Source organism: Phyllostomus discolor, chromosome 14, assembly GCF_004126475.2.
Source record: "Phyllostomus discolor isolate MPI-MPIP mPhyDis1 chromosome 14, mPhyDis1.pri.v3, whole genome shotgun sequence".
Lineage (NCBI taxonomy): Eukaryota > Metazoa > Chordata > Mammalia > Chiroptera > Phyllostomidae > Phyllostomus > Phyllostomus discolor.
In genome coordinates this window covers 21,197,545-21,213,080 of record NC_040916.2, presented here as the reverse complement: position 1 = coordinate 21,213,080, position 15,536 = coordinate 21,197,545, and the positions used below count along the sequence as shown (strand labels likewise).

Sequence of the window (15,536 nt, the reverse complement as noted above, 5' to 3'; positions counted from 1 at the left end):
AAAGCTCTGGGGCTCCTTCCACACGGGCCCCGCAGAACTTTCTGCAGACGTCACCTCTGGTGGCGACAGGAAGAGAGGGGGCTCGCCTCGCCTCGGCCTAGAACGTGCAGCAGAAACGTGAAGTAAAACTAGTGGGTCCTCTCCTGATCAATGTCTAGTCATTGATTAAAAATTCTCTCCGGGAGATGGCTTTCTTTTCCTTTCATCACAGACGTTTCCCAAACTGTGAAGTGTCTTCCTTGAGGCCCGTCTCTGGTGTTCAGATGTCCTTTTGCTGCGTGCGTGCACGCTGCCTCCGCCCCACTGAAACGTAATGCAAGTCCCTTGAGGAGGGGCTCGCGCAGCGTGAGCGCCGGCAGCTCCGACGGGTGGGAAACAGAGCTCTGCCCCTGGGCTGCGGGGCGCAAGGAGCACCAGCCAGTGGGAGCAGAGGGCTGGAGGCAGGCTCCCCGCCGGCCCCCGGCAGACGGCGCCGGCCAGGCCATCTGGACGTGCGGGCAGTACGGGGTGACAGACAGGAGGCCGCCTGGCCCGTGCTCGCTGTGACTCGGACAACATCGCGCCACTGCCAGCCAGGCCAGCTGCCTCAGCTAGCTGCCTGTCCCTGCGTCTGTGGTTTCCTCCGCTGAACCCGTCCTGTGGCTCTCAGCCACCTCCGTTCCGCACCGGCCGCTTCTGTGGCGACTTTCACAGCCACGTCCATCCGCTCGCCAAGTGCTGACACAGGCCCTGCTCGGCACCCGGTGCTGCGCTGGCTTGTGGGCCGTGTGGTGCGCAGCGGCCGTAGCGCTGCCGCCTCCCAGAGCCCAGAGTCTCGTGGGCAGGACGAGGCCGCCGCCCATGTGTGACTTGTCAGTACAGATGCGCCAAGTGCTGTCGAGGGAGGGACCACGGGCTGAAGCAGGAGCGGAGTTAGGTGGGTGAGTCGCGCAGGGCGCGGGCCATGCTGCCCTGGGTGCGCACACTGGCAGCTGAGACCTAACAGGTGACACAGACGCACACTCACGGGTGACACCCGCACACGGCGCTTCCTCCGTCTAGTTGGGCTCTGTGTCTGAGTTGAGACCAGAGTCCATTTCTGAGCTTTCCTTGGCCATTCTGGTCTTTTCTGTTTGGATCGCTGGTCCCTACTTCATTTTCCCTCATGGATATCTGTGTCATGGGGTTTGGGTATTGCCTTCTCACCCCTACACTCCCTCCTGTGTGAGTGCCCGTGTGGGGCTTCGAATGTCCTTGCCTGACTGTGGTCCACGCCTCAGCCACCCGCCCTGCACCCACCCCAGGCACAGCCCCTAGGAGCTCCCCTCTGCGGCTCCGCCCCTGCCTCCGCCGTGTCCACGGTCTCAGAGTGAGTGCCGCGTGGCGCCCAGAAATGTGCGAGGAGCGTTCAGAAGAGGCAGGGGCTCAGATGCCATTCCAGCCTGCGTTCGGACCCGGGTTCCAGTGCCCGGCGTGCGCCCCGGTCAGGTGGTTTGATCCCTGCGACCCACCGTTGTCGTCTGTGAGGTCGCCGCTGGGGGAGGGTTAGTGGCAGCGCGTGCCCAGGGCCTGGGACACGGCTGGCATCCGGTGAGGGCGGCCGTCGCTGGGTCGGCGAGGAGGGAAGAGCTCCGGCTCGCGGTAGCGTGGGAACAGGATGCGCCGGAGGGGGAAGGGCACGCGCACTCTCCCCACGTCCCCGTGACCAGCGCGCTCTGACTTGCAGGCAGAGGACAAGGCAGACGTGCTGAGCAAGGAGCTCCTCCTGACCAAGCAGCGGCTGGTGGAGACCGAGGAGGAGAAGAGGAAGCAGGAGGAGGAGACTGCTCAGGTAACAGGCACGGGCGGGCGTTCCTGGGCACAGGTGTACTTATCACACGGGTGCGGGGCGGCCGGCAGTGCACACAAGACGTCTCAGTGCCCTGAGTGGGGCGCCGTGGGAGCAGCCCCTGTGAGCAGCACCGAGTCCGGCGTCTCCTCTGCAGGCGCTGGAGCAGGGCGGCCTTTCTCCCCTGGACCAGCTGCTAGGCGTCTGCCTTGGCTGAGCCGTCTAGCGAGCATGCTAGATTCGCTCTGAGTTTAGTAACTCGGGGTTGTGATCCAAGAGCTCTGACAGATCTGCAGACTTCGTGTCGTGTCTCCAAGATGGTTGACTCCCCTGAAGGAATCTGGGGCTTGTTGAGCCGGGAGCCCACAGAGCGCTCGCGCTGCTAGGAGTCGCCTCCACCAGCCACGCTTCCCTTTCCTGATCCCGCCCCGAAGAGGACGCGCCAGCGCTCCCGAGGAGCTGCTGCCCCTCGCTCCCGGGGGCGCGGAGGGAGCCCGTCCGTCTCCTGTGAGTTAGGAGGCTGTTCGGCTGGAGCGTGCCTCCCCCAAAGGGTGTGGACGGGCGACCAGAGGGGCCTCTCTGTCCGTGCCAGCCGGGCTGGCCAGCGCACGCATTCTAACAGGTTCTGTTCTGAGACGGCAAAGTTGCTAATAGAATTAGCCTTTCCAGGACCTACACCCAAGCGGAGAAGGTTTTGTGAAGTCCGTAGTGAAGGGCTGTGTCATTTAACACCTTTGGAGGTTTGTACAGAGTGCGCCTTCATTTTTGTTGTTGTTGTTGAAATGATAAAGTGACTTTTGGCATTTACTGTGGACCAAGATTTTTTTTAATATACTTAAAATGTTTCAGTGGCTGATTATCCGGTTGGATGTAGGCCTTTTCATGGGTATTGTTTGTTTTTTTACCTCCTGCCTCTGGGGGGCTCACGTCAGTACAGTTGGTGAAGGGTGAAGCTGGCGGCCACTGAATTGAAGCCTTGCTTCTTCCCTGGGTGTGGGTGTGTGCGCGTGCATCCTGTTTTAATCCTCATGGAACCGCTGTGAGGTCTGGCGGAGGAGGAAACTGGATCAGAGAGTTAAGTGTCAAAGCCTCTCCACCGTCCAGGCCCATCCTGAGGTCAGGGGCCCTGCCACCGGACGGGCAGGGGCTGTGGGTTATGTCCTTGTATGTGAGACGGAGAACGGAGACTAAGCTAACAGCTGAGTCTGAGTCAGAGTGACCCACAAACTGCTTTTAGAATCCTAGAATGCAGCAAGTGTGAAGGGATTCAGGAATCTTCTAATGAGAGGAGCCCAATTGTAAAGTGCACTAATTAGTGAGTTGGCACGCAGAGAGTAATCTTGAAGTACATAGTCCAAATAAACAGATGAACTCTTCATTGCAGCACCCCAAATTATGAACGGGGTACAACTAAAGTTTTTCTTTGTTTGGTCAATGACTTGGAAGAACGGGGTTCTTTCCCCTTTGCCCGAGAGCACCCGAGCTGTTCCGCCGTCTCCACCTCCCCCCACCGTACCTAGAGCTCTGGAGCTGCCGCACTGCCCAAGTTGAGCATCCATCAGTCAGTGTTTCTGTGGCTGTGAGCAAGTACCTGCCTGCCTTACGTGTCACCTCGGCTCCTTCTAGGGTCACTGTTTCTTTAGCCCTGAATCTCCTGTCCTCGGGCTCTCGTCCTCCTCCATCTTCCTCTGACTCCTGTCCCAAAGCCTGTGGCTCCTGCCTCCAGGGCGGTGACAGCAGTGGCCCCAGGGACGAGTAGGAGGGCCCAGTGTGCTTTCTCTGCAATGGGTCATGTAGCATCCAGGGTACAGGCGGCGATGCTTTGTCGTAGACCCTCACGGGGCCCAGGGGGCTTCCGGACGGGCGCTGAATCAGCGACAGGGTTGTAAAGCAAGTGGTGAGCACGGGCATTTTTACCATCGGTGGCGCCTGTGCCTTACACGTCACAGGAAAGAAAGACTTGTGTCCCTCTTGAGATGGTCGGGTTTTCAGGCGATCGAGATGCAGCTTCGGTGAGGAGAATGTATATAGTTTCAGAGTTTGCCTTGTCACTGGCCATGATGCAGGCAGACGTGAGCCTGGATGTCTGTGGGAATTATTAAGGTTTTGACCGAGTCCTGACAGTGTCGTCCTCACTCTTCCAGCTGAAGGAGGTCTTCCGGAAGCAGCTGGAGAAGGCGGAGTACGAAATAAAGAAGACCACGGCCATCATCGCCGAGTACAAACAGGTACCGCGCCGCGGTGGTTGCGGCCCCCAGAAGGGTGGTTGCGGCCCCCAGAAGGGTGGTTGCTGATGTCGTTCTTCGGGGAAATACACTCCGTTTGTAGAGTTTCCAGAGCCGTGGCCGCGCTGCAGTCACTCAGTGTGGTGGCTGATGGTCTCCTCCGGTCTCCCCTGAAACCGACAGCGGTCGGACACGCCTGCTGGGAACCTGGGACGTTGACCCGAGCCAATCGGTCTGTTGTCTGTCGGTCGTGTCTGCTGCATGTAGAGGAGGAGGATTACCGTGGCATCATTACCGTGGGGACCCTGTCTCCCCTACTCAGAAGCCGCTCCCTGTAGAGCACAGCCGCAGACTCAGGGCCTGCGGGCAGAGTCCGGCCCTGCGCCTGCGCCGGGCTCCGGCCTAACTGTTAGGGAGCAGTTGCACGTGCACAGTCCTAAAATGACGTCCCGCCCTCTGAAGGCAACCGCGAGTTGGATGTGGCCCCGGTGAAAAGGAGTCTGACACCCCCGCTGTAGAGCATACTGGTAACACTTGCCTCTTTGCCAGGGACTAAAGTTTAGTGGTTGTGTGAATGGCAGTAGCTAGGGGGTCAGTGTGCCCTTGGCTGTCACACCACAGCGTGTGGGCACCCGTCTCCCCACGTGGCCATGCAGCCTTGAGAGGGAGATAACGCCCTTGCGTGCAGAGGAGGAGAGGGGACTGGCTGCGGAGGGAAATGGGGAAGCCCTTCCTGGAGGAGGGGCGGTTTGCGCTGCGCCTCCAGGGCCAGGTGTGTGGGGAGGGGAGGGGAGGGGAGGGCAGGCCCGGGGAAAGGGGCCGGCGCACACGTGCACACAGGGGCGGGCGGAATGGTGGACGGAAAGAGTTTGGTTTGGCGAGCGCCCCGAGCGAGAAGAGGAGCACAGGCGAGTCCGGGCGCAGTTCAAGGAGGGCCGTCAGGGACAGCTGAGGAGTTTGGGGTCGGTTCTGCTGGTGGTAGGAACGTGTGAGCGGGAAAGTGGCCCCATCAGGGACCTGTGGCTGGCACTGCTGTGGCCCAGTGAGAAATGTGGGACCGAGAGGGGACCCACAGGCAAAGACGCAGACCAGGGAGCGGCAAGGCGCAGGGTCCAGGTGAGCCGAGAGACCCCGACCGTCATCGGCAGTGACTAAGTGGAGGCGAGGGCGACACGGAAGATGGCTCCTTTTTTGGCCAGAACGAGGGGAAGCGTTGAAATCGATCCTGAGATTCTGAGTCTGGGTGAAGAGGAGGGGATGCGCGAGGAACATTCAAGGCCACGTGCCGCGGAACTTGCCGTCACTGCAGACGCGTTTTTCTGTCGCCACGTTAGGCCATGGGTGGCTGCCATATGCCGTGCTCCGCAAATAGCAGCCTTTGGGGCTGATCTTGACTGTTATCTGGCAGGCACTTCAAGCGATGTAAAAGGCAACAGACCCATCTGTTGGAAGATAATTAGGACCTCAAACATGATCTAAATGCATCTCATAGTTGGAATTGGCTTTTACTGGCTATATTTCAGAACATTTTGGTTTATTTAAAAGGGTATATGGCTTGCCAAAATTACTAGGGAGATCAGTTTTTTAAAAAATACTGGCTAATGCATGCCCGTGTATGGCCTTCAGGCTTAGCTCTGGGGAAATCGGACAGTGAGCTGCACAAGCAGGCCCTGGGTTCTGGAACTGGCCTTGAGTCAACTGGGGCTTCTTTTTAATGTCTGTCTGCGTAATAGAGGTGGTAGAGCTTTAATGTGTTGGTCCAAATTGCACGTGACAGTTTCACACCCCCTAAACTTTTAATTTCATTTCTCACACAAAAAAAGATTGAGATTTTATTCAAGTTCAGTAAGAATTGAACTTCCAGTATTTTTTTAAACTTTTTTTTTGCTTCGAAAGCACTTATTTCTACCTGTTCTAGTGCTTGTTAGTACGTATTTCAGAACTAGTAATAATGAGGTTTTATTTGATGCGCGATTATCAGCCAGGTGCTGTACCAAACCCTCTGCATTCATTTTTTCTATGAATTTTCACAGCACAGCACTCTGGTCAGGAGGAAACCGAAGCGGAGACTGATCAGCGAGTCTGTCCGAGGGCGTGGTGCTAGAAAGAACGGGAACTGGATTCCCGGGCTTTTCATTTGTGCTAAGTTGCCAAAGCACTTGATGAGTTGTAGTCTTTATTGTGTTCTGGTCATTTGACCTTTTTTTTTAAAGATTTTATTTATTTATTTTTAGAGAGGGAAGGGAGGGAGAGGGAGAGAGAGAGAGAGAGAGAGAAGCATCAATGTGCGGTTGCTGGGGGTTATGGCTTGCAACCCAGAAATGTACCCTGGCTGGGAATCGAACCTGGGACACTTTGGTTCCCAGCCCGCGTTTTGACCTTTTTTTTAAGTTTTATTCACTCTGCCACTTCTGAAGGAGGTTTCTGTACTTGAAACCAGAGGCCCTTTCTGTGGCGGCACTCGGGAGACGCACCTGGCCCCTCGTTCTCCCACCAGAGCCCCAGCATAGACAGGTCTCGCTCACATGAAGCAGGTGCTCAGCACGGGCCCTGTGCAGTGATTCCAGAGGTGAGGACAGGCGTTCCCTGGAACCCCTCCCGAAGGCTGGTGGTGGGGAGCAATCAGCTCTTCCTCCTGCCAGTTACAGCAGGTGCTTCACGCGGGGGGTGCCCCAGGCCCTCTGCCGCTGCCTGCAGAAGAGCCCGGCGTTCCCAGGGCCGCCTATGTGCACGGTTCCCCCAGCATCACGGGGGTGACCGCATAGGAGCTGGTAAAATGATGGGCCCACGCGTGGAAGTTGTTCTGTTCTGTCCAGTGAGGAGACGTTCACCTTTCTTTCCTTTAGATCTGTTCCCAGCTGAGCACCAGGCTGGAGAAGCAGCAAGCGGCCAGCAAGGAGGAGCTGGAAGTGGTGAAGGTGAGGAGTGGCATGCATAGTTCTGTGACAGAAGCGCTCCCCCGTCCCCAGGCGTAAGTGAGCCCCTGGTAGGAAGAGCCCACTGGCCCTTGGTCCTGGAGGACTTCGGGATTATGTGGAAGGGTCCCTCTCTCCCCACCAGGTGTGATGGATCCTCCTCCCTGCAGCTGAAAGGCTGTGTCCCCACAAGTCTCATGGCCTGTCAATGGCAGGCGGTGGCTTTCAGCACTGTCTCAGGAGGCCCTGAGCCTTCTTGGATGGTGGGCCCCGGGGTGGGGCAGGGGGGGCCCCAGCAGCCTGCATCCCAGCTGTGCCTGAACTGGCGTGCCGCTTCGGTGCACGGCCCGTAGTCTCGGGCGGAGCAGGAAGCAGCATGGGTGGCCTAGGGTTCGGCTGGAGAACACGTGTTGGGTAACTGATTCTAATTTTTGAGAGATGAGTTTAAAAAAAAAAAAACCCTTGTAGCATTTATTTATATGCTGCCCCCTGGTGGTAAAATGGCTATTGATTATTTGAAAAAGCAGCCGCTTATTCTGTGGAAACAGTGGTAAACCAAATGGATCAGTATTCTTAAGACGTAATGTTGGCACTGCCAACTCTCAGACCAGTGGCCAAGAAACCTGATGTAATTCTATTTGAATATATTCAGGTTTCATACTGGAATTTGTATACGTTCTAGGGACTCCAGCATGTACTTGAACACCTTGGCAAGTTACTGACCCTTTCTAAACTTTACTTAGTATTGTGCATAGCAGATAACAGTACCCGAGTGATACAGTCACTCTGAAGATTAAATAAGAATGTATACAGAGTGCTTAGCTGAGTACTTGGCACACAATAAGTGCGTATTTTTACAATTTATGACCTGATAATGTGAGACATGGGACATGAAAATATGAACCTTGTTCTGACTTTGTATCCCAAAAGTATTTTTTTAATTTTGTGTTATAAAGCACCACCAGTCTGAGATTGTTAGCGTAGTTGGTGGTCTCCCTTCCTAAACCTGCTAAATTTGGGGTTCATATCTTCCCTTTCTGTCCTTCCTTTGTCCCCTCTTCCTACTTAGACTTTATCATCCTTTGTACCTTTGTAGACACAGTGACCAGCATCAGTTGATGAAGTGTCTTGGCCTAAAAGGATTAACTATCCTGGACTAAAGCTTTTGTGGAAACAAAAATGAAACAAGGATTTATACTGACCACTCAGGGAAGGTTCTGTTGAGCATCAACTATGCACACGGGTGTTAGACTTCTGTCTTCTACAGAAATTATGCATGACCCAGGGCTCAGAACGTCCCTGCGGGGACAGATTACATAAAGGTGTGTGGGAGACTTTGAGGAAATTACTTGAAAAGCATGTGAGTGCTGAGCTGGATGACACTGGCAGTTGTAGAGAAGCGAAGTCGCAGGAACTGCAGACCGAACATGACTTTGGACCTGCTTGGACTAGAGCATGATGGGTAGAATTCGGTTAGAAGGATTTAGAAGGGACATTCTGGAAAAACGGTGGGAGTGAAGGCCCAGAAACGGGAATGAGCGTTTCATATTTCATACGCTCCCCGTAGGCCCCGAAGGCGCAGTGTGCGCGCACAGGGTGCTTTCTCTGCTGAAATGCCCTCCTCCCTCTCGTGAGATCCGTCTCTTCCTCGACGCGGTCCAGCCTAATGAAACTGCCTGCCCAGCTTGGTAGACTTTTAGCCGCTTAAGACCCGGATGAGACGCCACCAAGTTAACGTTCCGTTTAGTCAGCAATGCGCACATGGCAGATACTCGCAGCGTGCCCCCCGCGCCAGCCCCGGGCTCTTCAGGGAGCTCTGGGAGTCCTGTGAACACAGACCAGTAGGAATCCGAGAGCACAGTCTGGGGGGGTGGGAAAAATCAGTGGGGGCCGAGGGGTGATTCCGGGGGATTCAGGCCTGGGCCAGGAAGAGCGTGGTCGTGTCAGAGGAAGAATTGAGTGATCAGCTGGCGAGGAATGAAAAGAAGACACCCAGGTCCTCAAGCCTGAGCGGTGGCACAAGAGTGGCTGTGTGTGTTGCTGGGGGTGGGGGGAGGGTGGGACGCTGGGGTCGTGGGCACGGAGCGCGCTGCAGCAGGGGACGCCGGAACAGGAAGGTTGTGGGACGTCTCTTCTCTGCCAGCTCTCCTGGCGGCATTTTCACAAGACAGTGGTGCTCTTGCGTAGAGGTGAGCCGCTGCTGTCACGCTTTGCTCGGCGGTACAGGTCGGAGTCACTTTTACGACCTTGAACCACAGTGACCGTCTCCACTCAAAGCTGAACAAAAGGACGTGCCCTTTATCTGCCGCAAGGGTAGATTTCGGTCAGTCGTGATGACCTCAGCCCACTCTAGGCACGTTACCGAAACTCGGGGTTTCTTCATTTACGAACTGGAGGCGAGCTGGCCCCTCGTCACACGGCAGCCCCAGGAGTGAGTGGGACAGTGGGTGCAGAGCACAGTGGAGGGGCGTGGCATCTAGTGCGAGGGACGGGAGCTCGGGGTTTCTGGAACCGACGTCAGAGTGGCGCTGAGCCCTGTCTGTCCCAGGGTCTCCCTGCAGACGCTGGGGGGAAGGGGCCGGTGGGTCCTGCGCAGACTCCAACCGTTTGGGCTGTAGCAGCAGAGACAGAACCTCCTTCAGATACAGGCCCGCGTCTGGGGCAGATACAGGCCTGCGTCTGGGGCAGACACAGGCCCGCGTCTGGGGCAGCGAGCAGCATCTAAACAGAAATCAAGTCGCACGCTGTTTCAGGAGGCGGCTCACGCTGTGGAGCGCACAGCCGGACGTTGCTCTCTCTCGGGTGTTTCAGGGCAAAGTGATGGCGTGTAAGCGCTGCAGCGACGTCTTCAGCAAGGAGGGCGCCGCGAAGCCGGCAGCCAGCCCCCGCGCCGACCAGGGGGCCGAGCCGGACGACGAGAAGGACGCGCTGAAGAAGCAGCTGAGGGAGATGGAGCTGGAGCTGGCACAGACCAAACTGCAGCTGGTGGAGGCCAAGTGCAAAATCCAGGTTGGTGACGGGATACAGGTCAGCGGGAAAACGAAGTGCGTGGTGCGGGCCGTTCTGGGACTTCAGAATAGACACGTCTCGCTCAGAACCGTAGGGGTTCCGATACACTCATGTTTCTGCCCCAGAATGCAGAGTCAGCTGTCACGTCATCATTTCTAAACACTGACATAAATACATAGATTTAAATGACTATTAATAATTAAAATTATATCTTGTGAGAACTTCGGTGTATGCTTTTTTTAGTTTACCCTGTGATTTTTTTTTTGGCCAAGGTCATTCCTCATTGAACTTGGTCACTTCGGTAGCTGACCCTGAAAATGAAAGCTCAAACCTTGCAGGTTATTTTTCTGTCAGTGGTTGAACATCAGCTGACACCTTTTTTTTTTAAGCTCTTTTTCATCGTTACCTGCTTTTGCCAAATCCCTTTCCCCATAATCCCTTTCCATATCGGGAGGGCAACATGATTAGGAAAATAGCCCTGGCTTCCAGTGGACCGCCATCCGCACCCACCGCCACGTCCTGCCGTGGCTCCAGGGCCACGGCGCCCGCGTCCTTAGCTGCCTCTGTGCTGCTCCTTGCACGTTCTGTGGGCAAAGGCCACGTGTTCGGAATTAGAACGCACTCGTGCTTACTCCATCGGTAACAATGCAACCCATCCATGCCTTTCTGTTTGTTTGTGGTTTTAACCACATTATCTCGGGCTTTGCCCTAACCCTGAAGGGCAGGGGGAATAAAAGGATGACATGAGGTTTCATTTTCCTGTCCAGAAAAAGTACAGATTCTGGTTTTTAGTGGTAACTCTTCTAGCTGTAAACTTTTCTTTTTTGTCCATTAAGAAGCCACTTAAATTTCTCCTGGGCTTTGTGGGAGGAAAACTATGGATATGTAGACCTGGGGTCTATTCTACAAAGATTCTAAAAAGCTGTGTACTTAGATATTGTCTTGTCAGAGAGAAGATATTGATACAAACTCAGATGATTTTTCTTTCTCTAACTAGGAACTCGAACATCAGAGGGGGGCACTTATGAATGAAATCCAAGCTGCAAAAAACTCTTGGTTTAGCAAAACCCTGAACTCGATCAAAACGGCCACGGGCACCCAGCCCCTGCAGCCGCCACAGGCCACCCAGCCGCCCAAGGAGAGCACATAGTCCCAGCCCCGCCCCCCCCGACACAAGAGCACAATGTCACAGTGACGGAGACCCCGGAGGACTCTCCCGGCATCCCTTTCGAAGAAGGAAGGTGGAGGAGGCCAGAGAGCGAGCCGGGGCTTTCCGCGGCCCTCCCCCTTTCTCGTACAACGCTTTCGAAGGGACGCTGTTTAGATGGACCTGGTTTGTGTTGAACACCTGTGTCTGAGCTCCTTGGAAGGCCATGTTCACATCCGTTCTAGTATTACGCATTATTTTACATGCCTGATGTTTAGTTGGAAATAAGTAATTCAGAACTAAATGCTTTTTATCGAGAACTAACTTCATAATTGTTTTTATCTCACGTAAAAATGAAGATGTCTTTTATTCCAGGGTTGAAGTGATGGGAAGATATTTGTCACAAGCAAAAAAAAAAAAAAAAAGGAAACCTGAAACTCCCACCTTTTCAGGACTCCTTCAGATAAAGCACACGGTGGAGCCGGCCGGGGTCACGCCGGGCGGCGTCCTCCCAAGGGGGGCTCCTGGCCGGCGGGTCCTGTCCGAGGGGGGCGCAGGCCTGGGGTCGAACGGGCCCCAGGGATGGGTCGAGTGTTTCATTTTCTGTTGGGTGCATCTGGAAACAAAGTGCCAAGAATCCCGGGAGAAGGTGGGCTGTTGAGGAAGGGAACGGAGATTTTGGTAAACGAAGGAAGAACTGTATCACTCGGGCGCTGGTGTTCTCTCAGGCCCTCCTGAGGGCTCCACGCGGGAACTGCAGGGCCTTAGCAGCAGCGCAGTCGGGAGTCGGGCAGACGGGAAGCCAGAGTGGGCAGCTCGAGTCGCGGCTGTAGGGCGCCTTCGCCAGAGGCGCCTGGACAGACCCGCCTGGACAGACCCAGGCGCCTCTGGCCTGTGTCCGCAGCGGACTCCAGGACCAGGGACAGAGTGTGTCATTTAGTGTCAACTTGCACTTGCTAAGGAAACATGAATGCACCATAACTTTGCTGAAGTTACAAAACATGACATCAAGGCCGGCTTCCCGTCGTCTTAATGTCAGGCAACTTTTCCTGCTTTCTGCGGCTCCCCCGGAATAGGCCCTCGGTACCCCTAGACGAAGAGATGCAAGTGCATTGGTGACATTTTTGATGGAATGTGAAACCTTTATAGAAATACTTATCTTGTGGAAGGGTGAAGAAAGCTATTTAAAAGGTGATGGAAATATTTTTTCAATTATACGTCACATATCTATATCAGTAGCCCACGCAGGAAATCCTTCGGTAAGGGCAGAACGAATGTCCCCGTTTTCTAAGCTCCTGTGGAGGCCTTCGGTCTTTCCCGCCAGCCCCACTGCCGTCGGGTACATATGGTGGCATTGCTCACGCTCCTCCTCGGCTTCTGTGATGAACATACTCTGTCCTTCTTTTATTATTGCTGTCCAGTTACAGTCGTCCCCATGTCCCCCTCTGCGTTCCCCTGCCCTCCCCCCCACCTCCCGCCTCTCGGCGAACACATTCTTTGCAAAGGACCTTGAACCCCGTAGAGCCGGAGTGGGTCCCATTGGTGCCGTGGGTCGCAGCTGGGACTAACCCAGTCCTGGGGAGAAGAATCCAGGAGCGCCCCGACCCCAGGAGCACACTCTGCAGGTTGCTTCCCTTTAAAGTGACCCTCAGCCTCTGAGAAGTCACTTTGTTGGCGTTTGTGTCCTTTCCAACCCGTAAGACTGACAGGGTCGTCTGTCACCCTTTGTCACACTCATCACGTGATGTTGTACTTCCTCACCTAATTTGTTTCTGTCCCGACATCTTTCACTGTTACGTTCATTTTCTTGACCAAAAATGAAAATCAGCCAGCACTCAAGTGTCCACATGGATTTTAACATTCCCTCCATGGTGGTTCAGAAAAACTCAATTTTTTCTTGTAAAATACAGCGGCTAGAGAATTGCATCTTGGTACTCGTTTCTACAAATCATTAGTATAATTTGTTAGCTTTACTGATACTTACTAATCTTTTATTCCAGGAAGCCTTGTACAGGGTGCCTTATCGAATGGCCAGCTGAGTTAAAGATTCTTGTGCTTTCTGAATCTTACCGTTCCACTGTACGGAGTTCTTTTTAACTTCCAGAAATCGGCACATTCCACAGAACACCTGAGCTCTTTTCGTGAAGTAGCGGAGGGGGGAGCAGAATGGCTCCAGGTCTGGTCCTTACCTGTATACCCGGTGCAGTTTCATAGCCTCTCACCTTCTTCTTATACAAAATCTCCAGGTGTATACACTCCAGATGTTTAATAAATCAGTCTTTTGCCTTTCCTTTTGACTTTTTCAAAGGGTTGTAAGGGTCATCTATAGATTTTTTTCTCGTCCAGCTCCATGTCACACTTGAGTGTGTTTTGATACCATCAGCCTGGGCTGTCCTTCAGTGCAGTGCCTCTGGGCCAGAAAATCCAAAGCATGGTGTAGGTGAGAGTTTTCACGCGGTCTGTTATAATAGCGTCACCGACCACGTGCCCGTCTCTGTGCGTTGTTGAACACTCGTGCATCCCAGCATTAACTGCTAGTTCTAATTTCACTCATTGGGAAATATATTTGAGAATTGCTACTCTAATCTTGATTCCTTTAGAAAGAGATTAACCAGCCCAAATATCCAGGAAATTTTCAGATACGTATTCTAGAATGTTCTTCATCTTTTCCTAGAACACCATTGTATGTAACACTCCGGAAATCCAACATTTGCAGCTCTGAAAAGAGATTATTTCTCTTCTTATTAAATTCTGCAAAATAAATTAAGGGAATGAGCTTCAATTTGATTATTCTATCCATGAGCTTTTCTATCTTGAAAATCTCATTTAACACATTCCTTTAAGCTGCCTTTTGAAAGAAACCACGCTGGATTTCTCAGTGCATATGTTGGCTGGCTTCCCACATCCTGAGCCATGGAGCAATTTGGTTATATTTAGTTACGTATGATTCAGTGCAGAGAAACAAACTCTCGGTTGCCTGATGCTCGCATATGAGCGCCCATCAGAACTCTAGTAGGTGGTCACGCAGGCCTGTGGCCTGTCCCCATACAAGCCAATCTCTGCCTTCCTCTCTCCCAATACTAAGTTGGCAGTTTCTTCCTCATGGGCTTTCTCAAACTTCCAAAATAAAGCAGAACAACAGTCTTTGCACTGATGTTGGGGTATTTAATCGTATTTATCTTGTTTCATTTCTTCAAAATGTTCATTCTTTTATATATACACTATGTGTTATTTATTTTTCTCACACTACTACTCCATTTCTTAAAATACTTTCCAGTTACTGTATTTTTAGGACTATAAGACACACCTAGGTTTTAGAAGAGGAAAATAGGGAAAAAAATTTTTGAAGCAAAAAATGTGGTAAAATATTTAATAACATAAATAACATAGGCCACCTCCCCCCACCCCCCAATAAGCCAGGTAAGCTACATTTGGACTATAAGACCCATCCCCTTCCCAAATTTGGGGGGGGGGGTGTCTCATAGTCTGAAAAATACGGTAATAACTAATGGCTTCATTTCCTAGCTAAAGTGAGGAACACAAGAGAATACACAGTTCAGGGCCCAAGAGATGAGAAATCCTTCAAAGGGTCAACTAGTTACTGCAGATGAGACTCGGTATGTATCTGACGGAAGGGGCTGAGTTATCTTTTGTCTGTGGCTGAAATCAGTGTGCTAACTTCTGCCAAGATGGTTGTCTGATTTTCAGGAGCCCCAAAAGGAGCTCTTTTAAAAAATTAAATTCCTTGTTTGTTTTACCTCTCTTGGAAAGAGCACTTTTACTTACTTAGCAAGCGAATTCTATTGTATAACCTTTAAAAGTGGCTCTTAAAAAACCTCTGATTCTAAGTGCTTCAGTTACAGATAAACGAGAGAACGGACAAACTGTTGTTTGATCTGCACACTGTTGGGTCTGTGCGCATGGACTTGCCCAGAGCATCCCTGCCTCTCTTGTGTACCCAGGTGCCAGCGCACCTGAGTACACAAGTGATGGGCAGGGAGGGAGGGGCAGGTCGCGGCTGTCGGCCTGGCCCCCACCGGGGTGCCGCCCGGTGAGACACTCCTGCCCCCTAGTGGCCCTGCTCACGGTCGCACTGAGCCAGAGCTGTGCCTCAGCACCTTTGCCACAGTGGCTTCCGTGCAATAAAGGCAAAGCTGTTTACCGTAGGAATTTCCTTATTTTTCAAAAGCTACCAAATGAACACTCCAGTGTGGGCTGCACCTCAGTGAGAGATGATCTTGAGTTGTAATGAGGAAAGTGGGTGTTTGCAAGCCCAATTTGACTGCAGTCTCAGCGGTCAGGAGTGCCCTTCTCAGCTTCCGTGTGCGAGACCACGTGTCCAGCGAACCTGCAAGTGGATCTGCTACCTGCTGTAAAAACATCTTCATCCACACATCCCACTCTCCCCACCTCCGTCCCACTTTCATCATCAG

The 15,536-nt window shown here is 53.1% G+C and overlaps 1 protein-coding gene across 7 annotated transcripts in view; it reads left to right on the top strand.

Moving 5' to 3' along the window:
- The window catches only part of RABGAP1L (RAB GTPase activating protein 1 like), a 454,513-nt gene extending 440,256 nt beyond the window's left edge, over positions 1-14,257 (top strand). For 4 of the 7 annotated variants that reach the window (XM_028530697.2, XM_036015480.1, XM_028530698.2 and 1 more), the window contains 5 exons: positions 1,706-1,810; positions 3,952-4,035; positions 6,879-6,950; positions 9,759-9,956; positions 10,954-14,257. In XM_028530697.2, the coding sequence (XP_028386498.1) occupies positions 1,706-1,810; positions 3,952-4,035; positions 6,879-6,950; positions 9,759-9,956; positions 10,954-11,106 (612 nt within the window). In that variant the 3' untranslated portion in view covers positions 11,107-14,257. The remainder of the gene's footprint in view (positions 1-1,705; positions 1,811-3,951; positions 4,036-6,878; positions 6,951-9,758; positions 9,957-10,953) is intronic. The other 3 variants (XM_028530695.2, XM_036015478.1, XM_036015477.1) reach the window with 1 other exon arrangement.
- Positions 14,258-15,536: the final 1,279 nt, after the last annotated feature.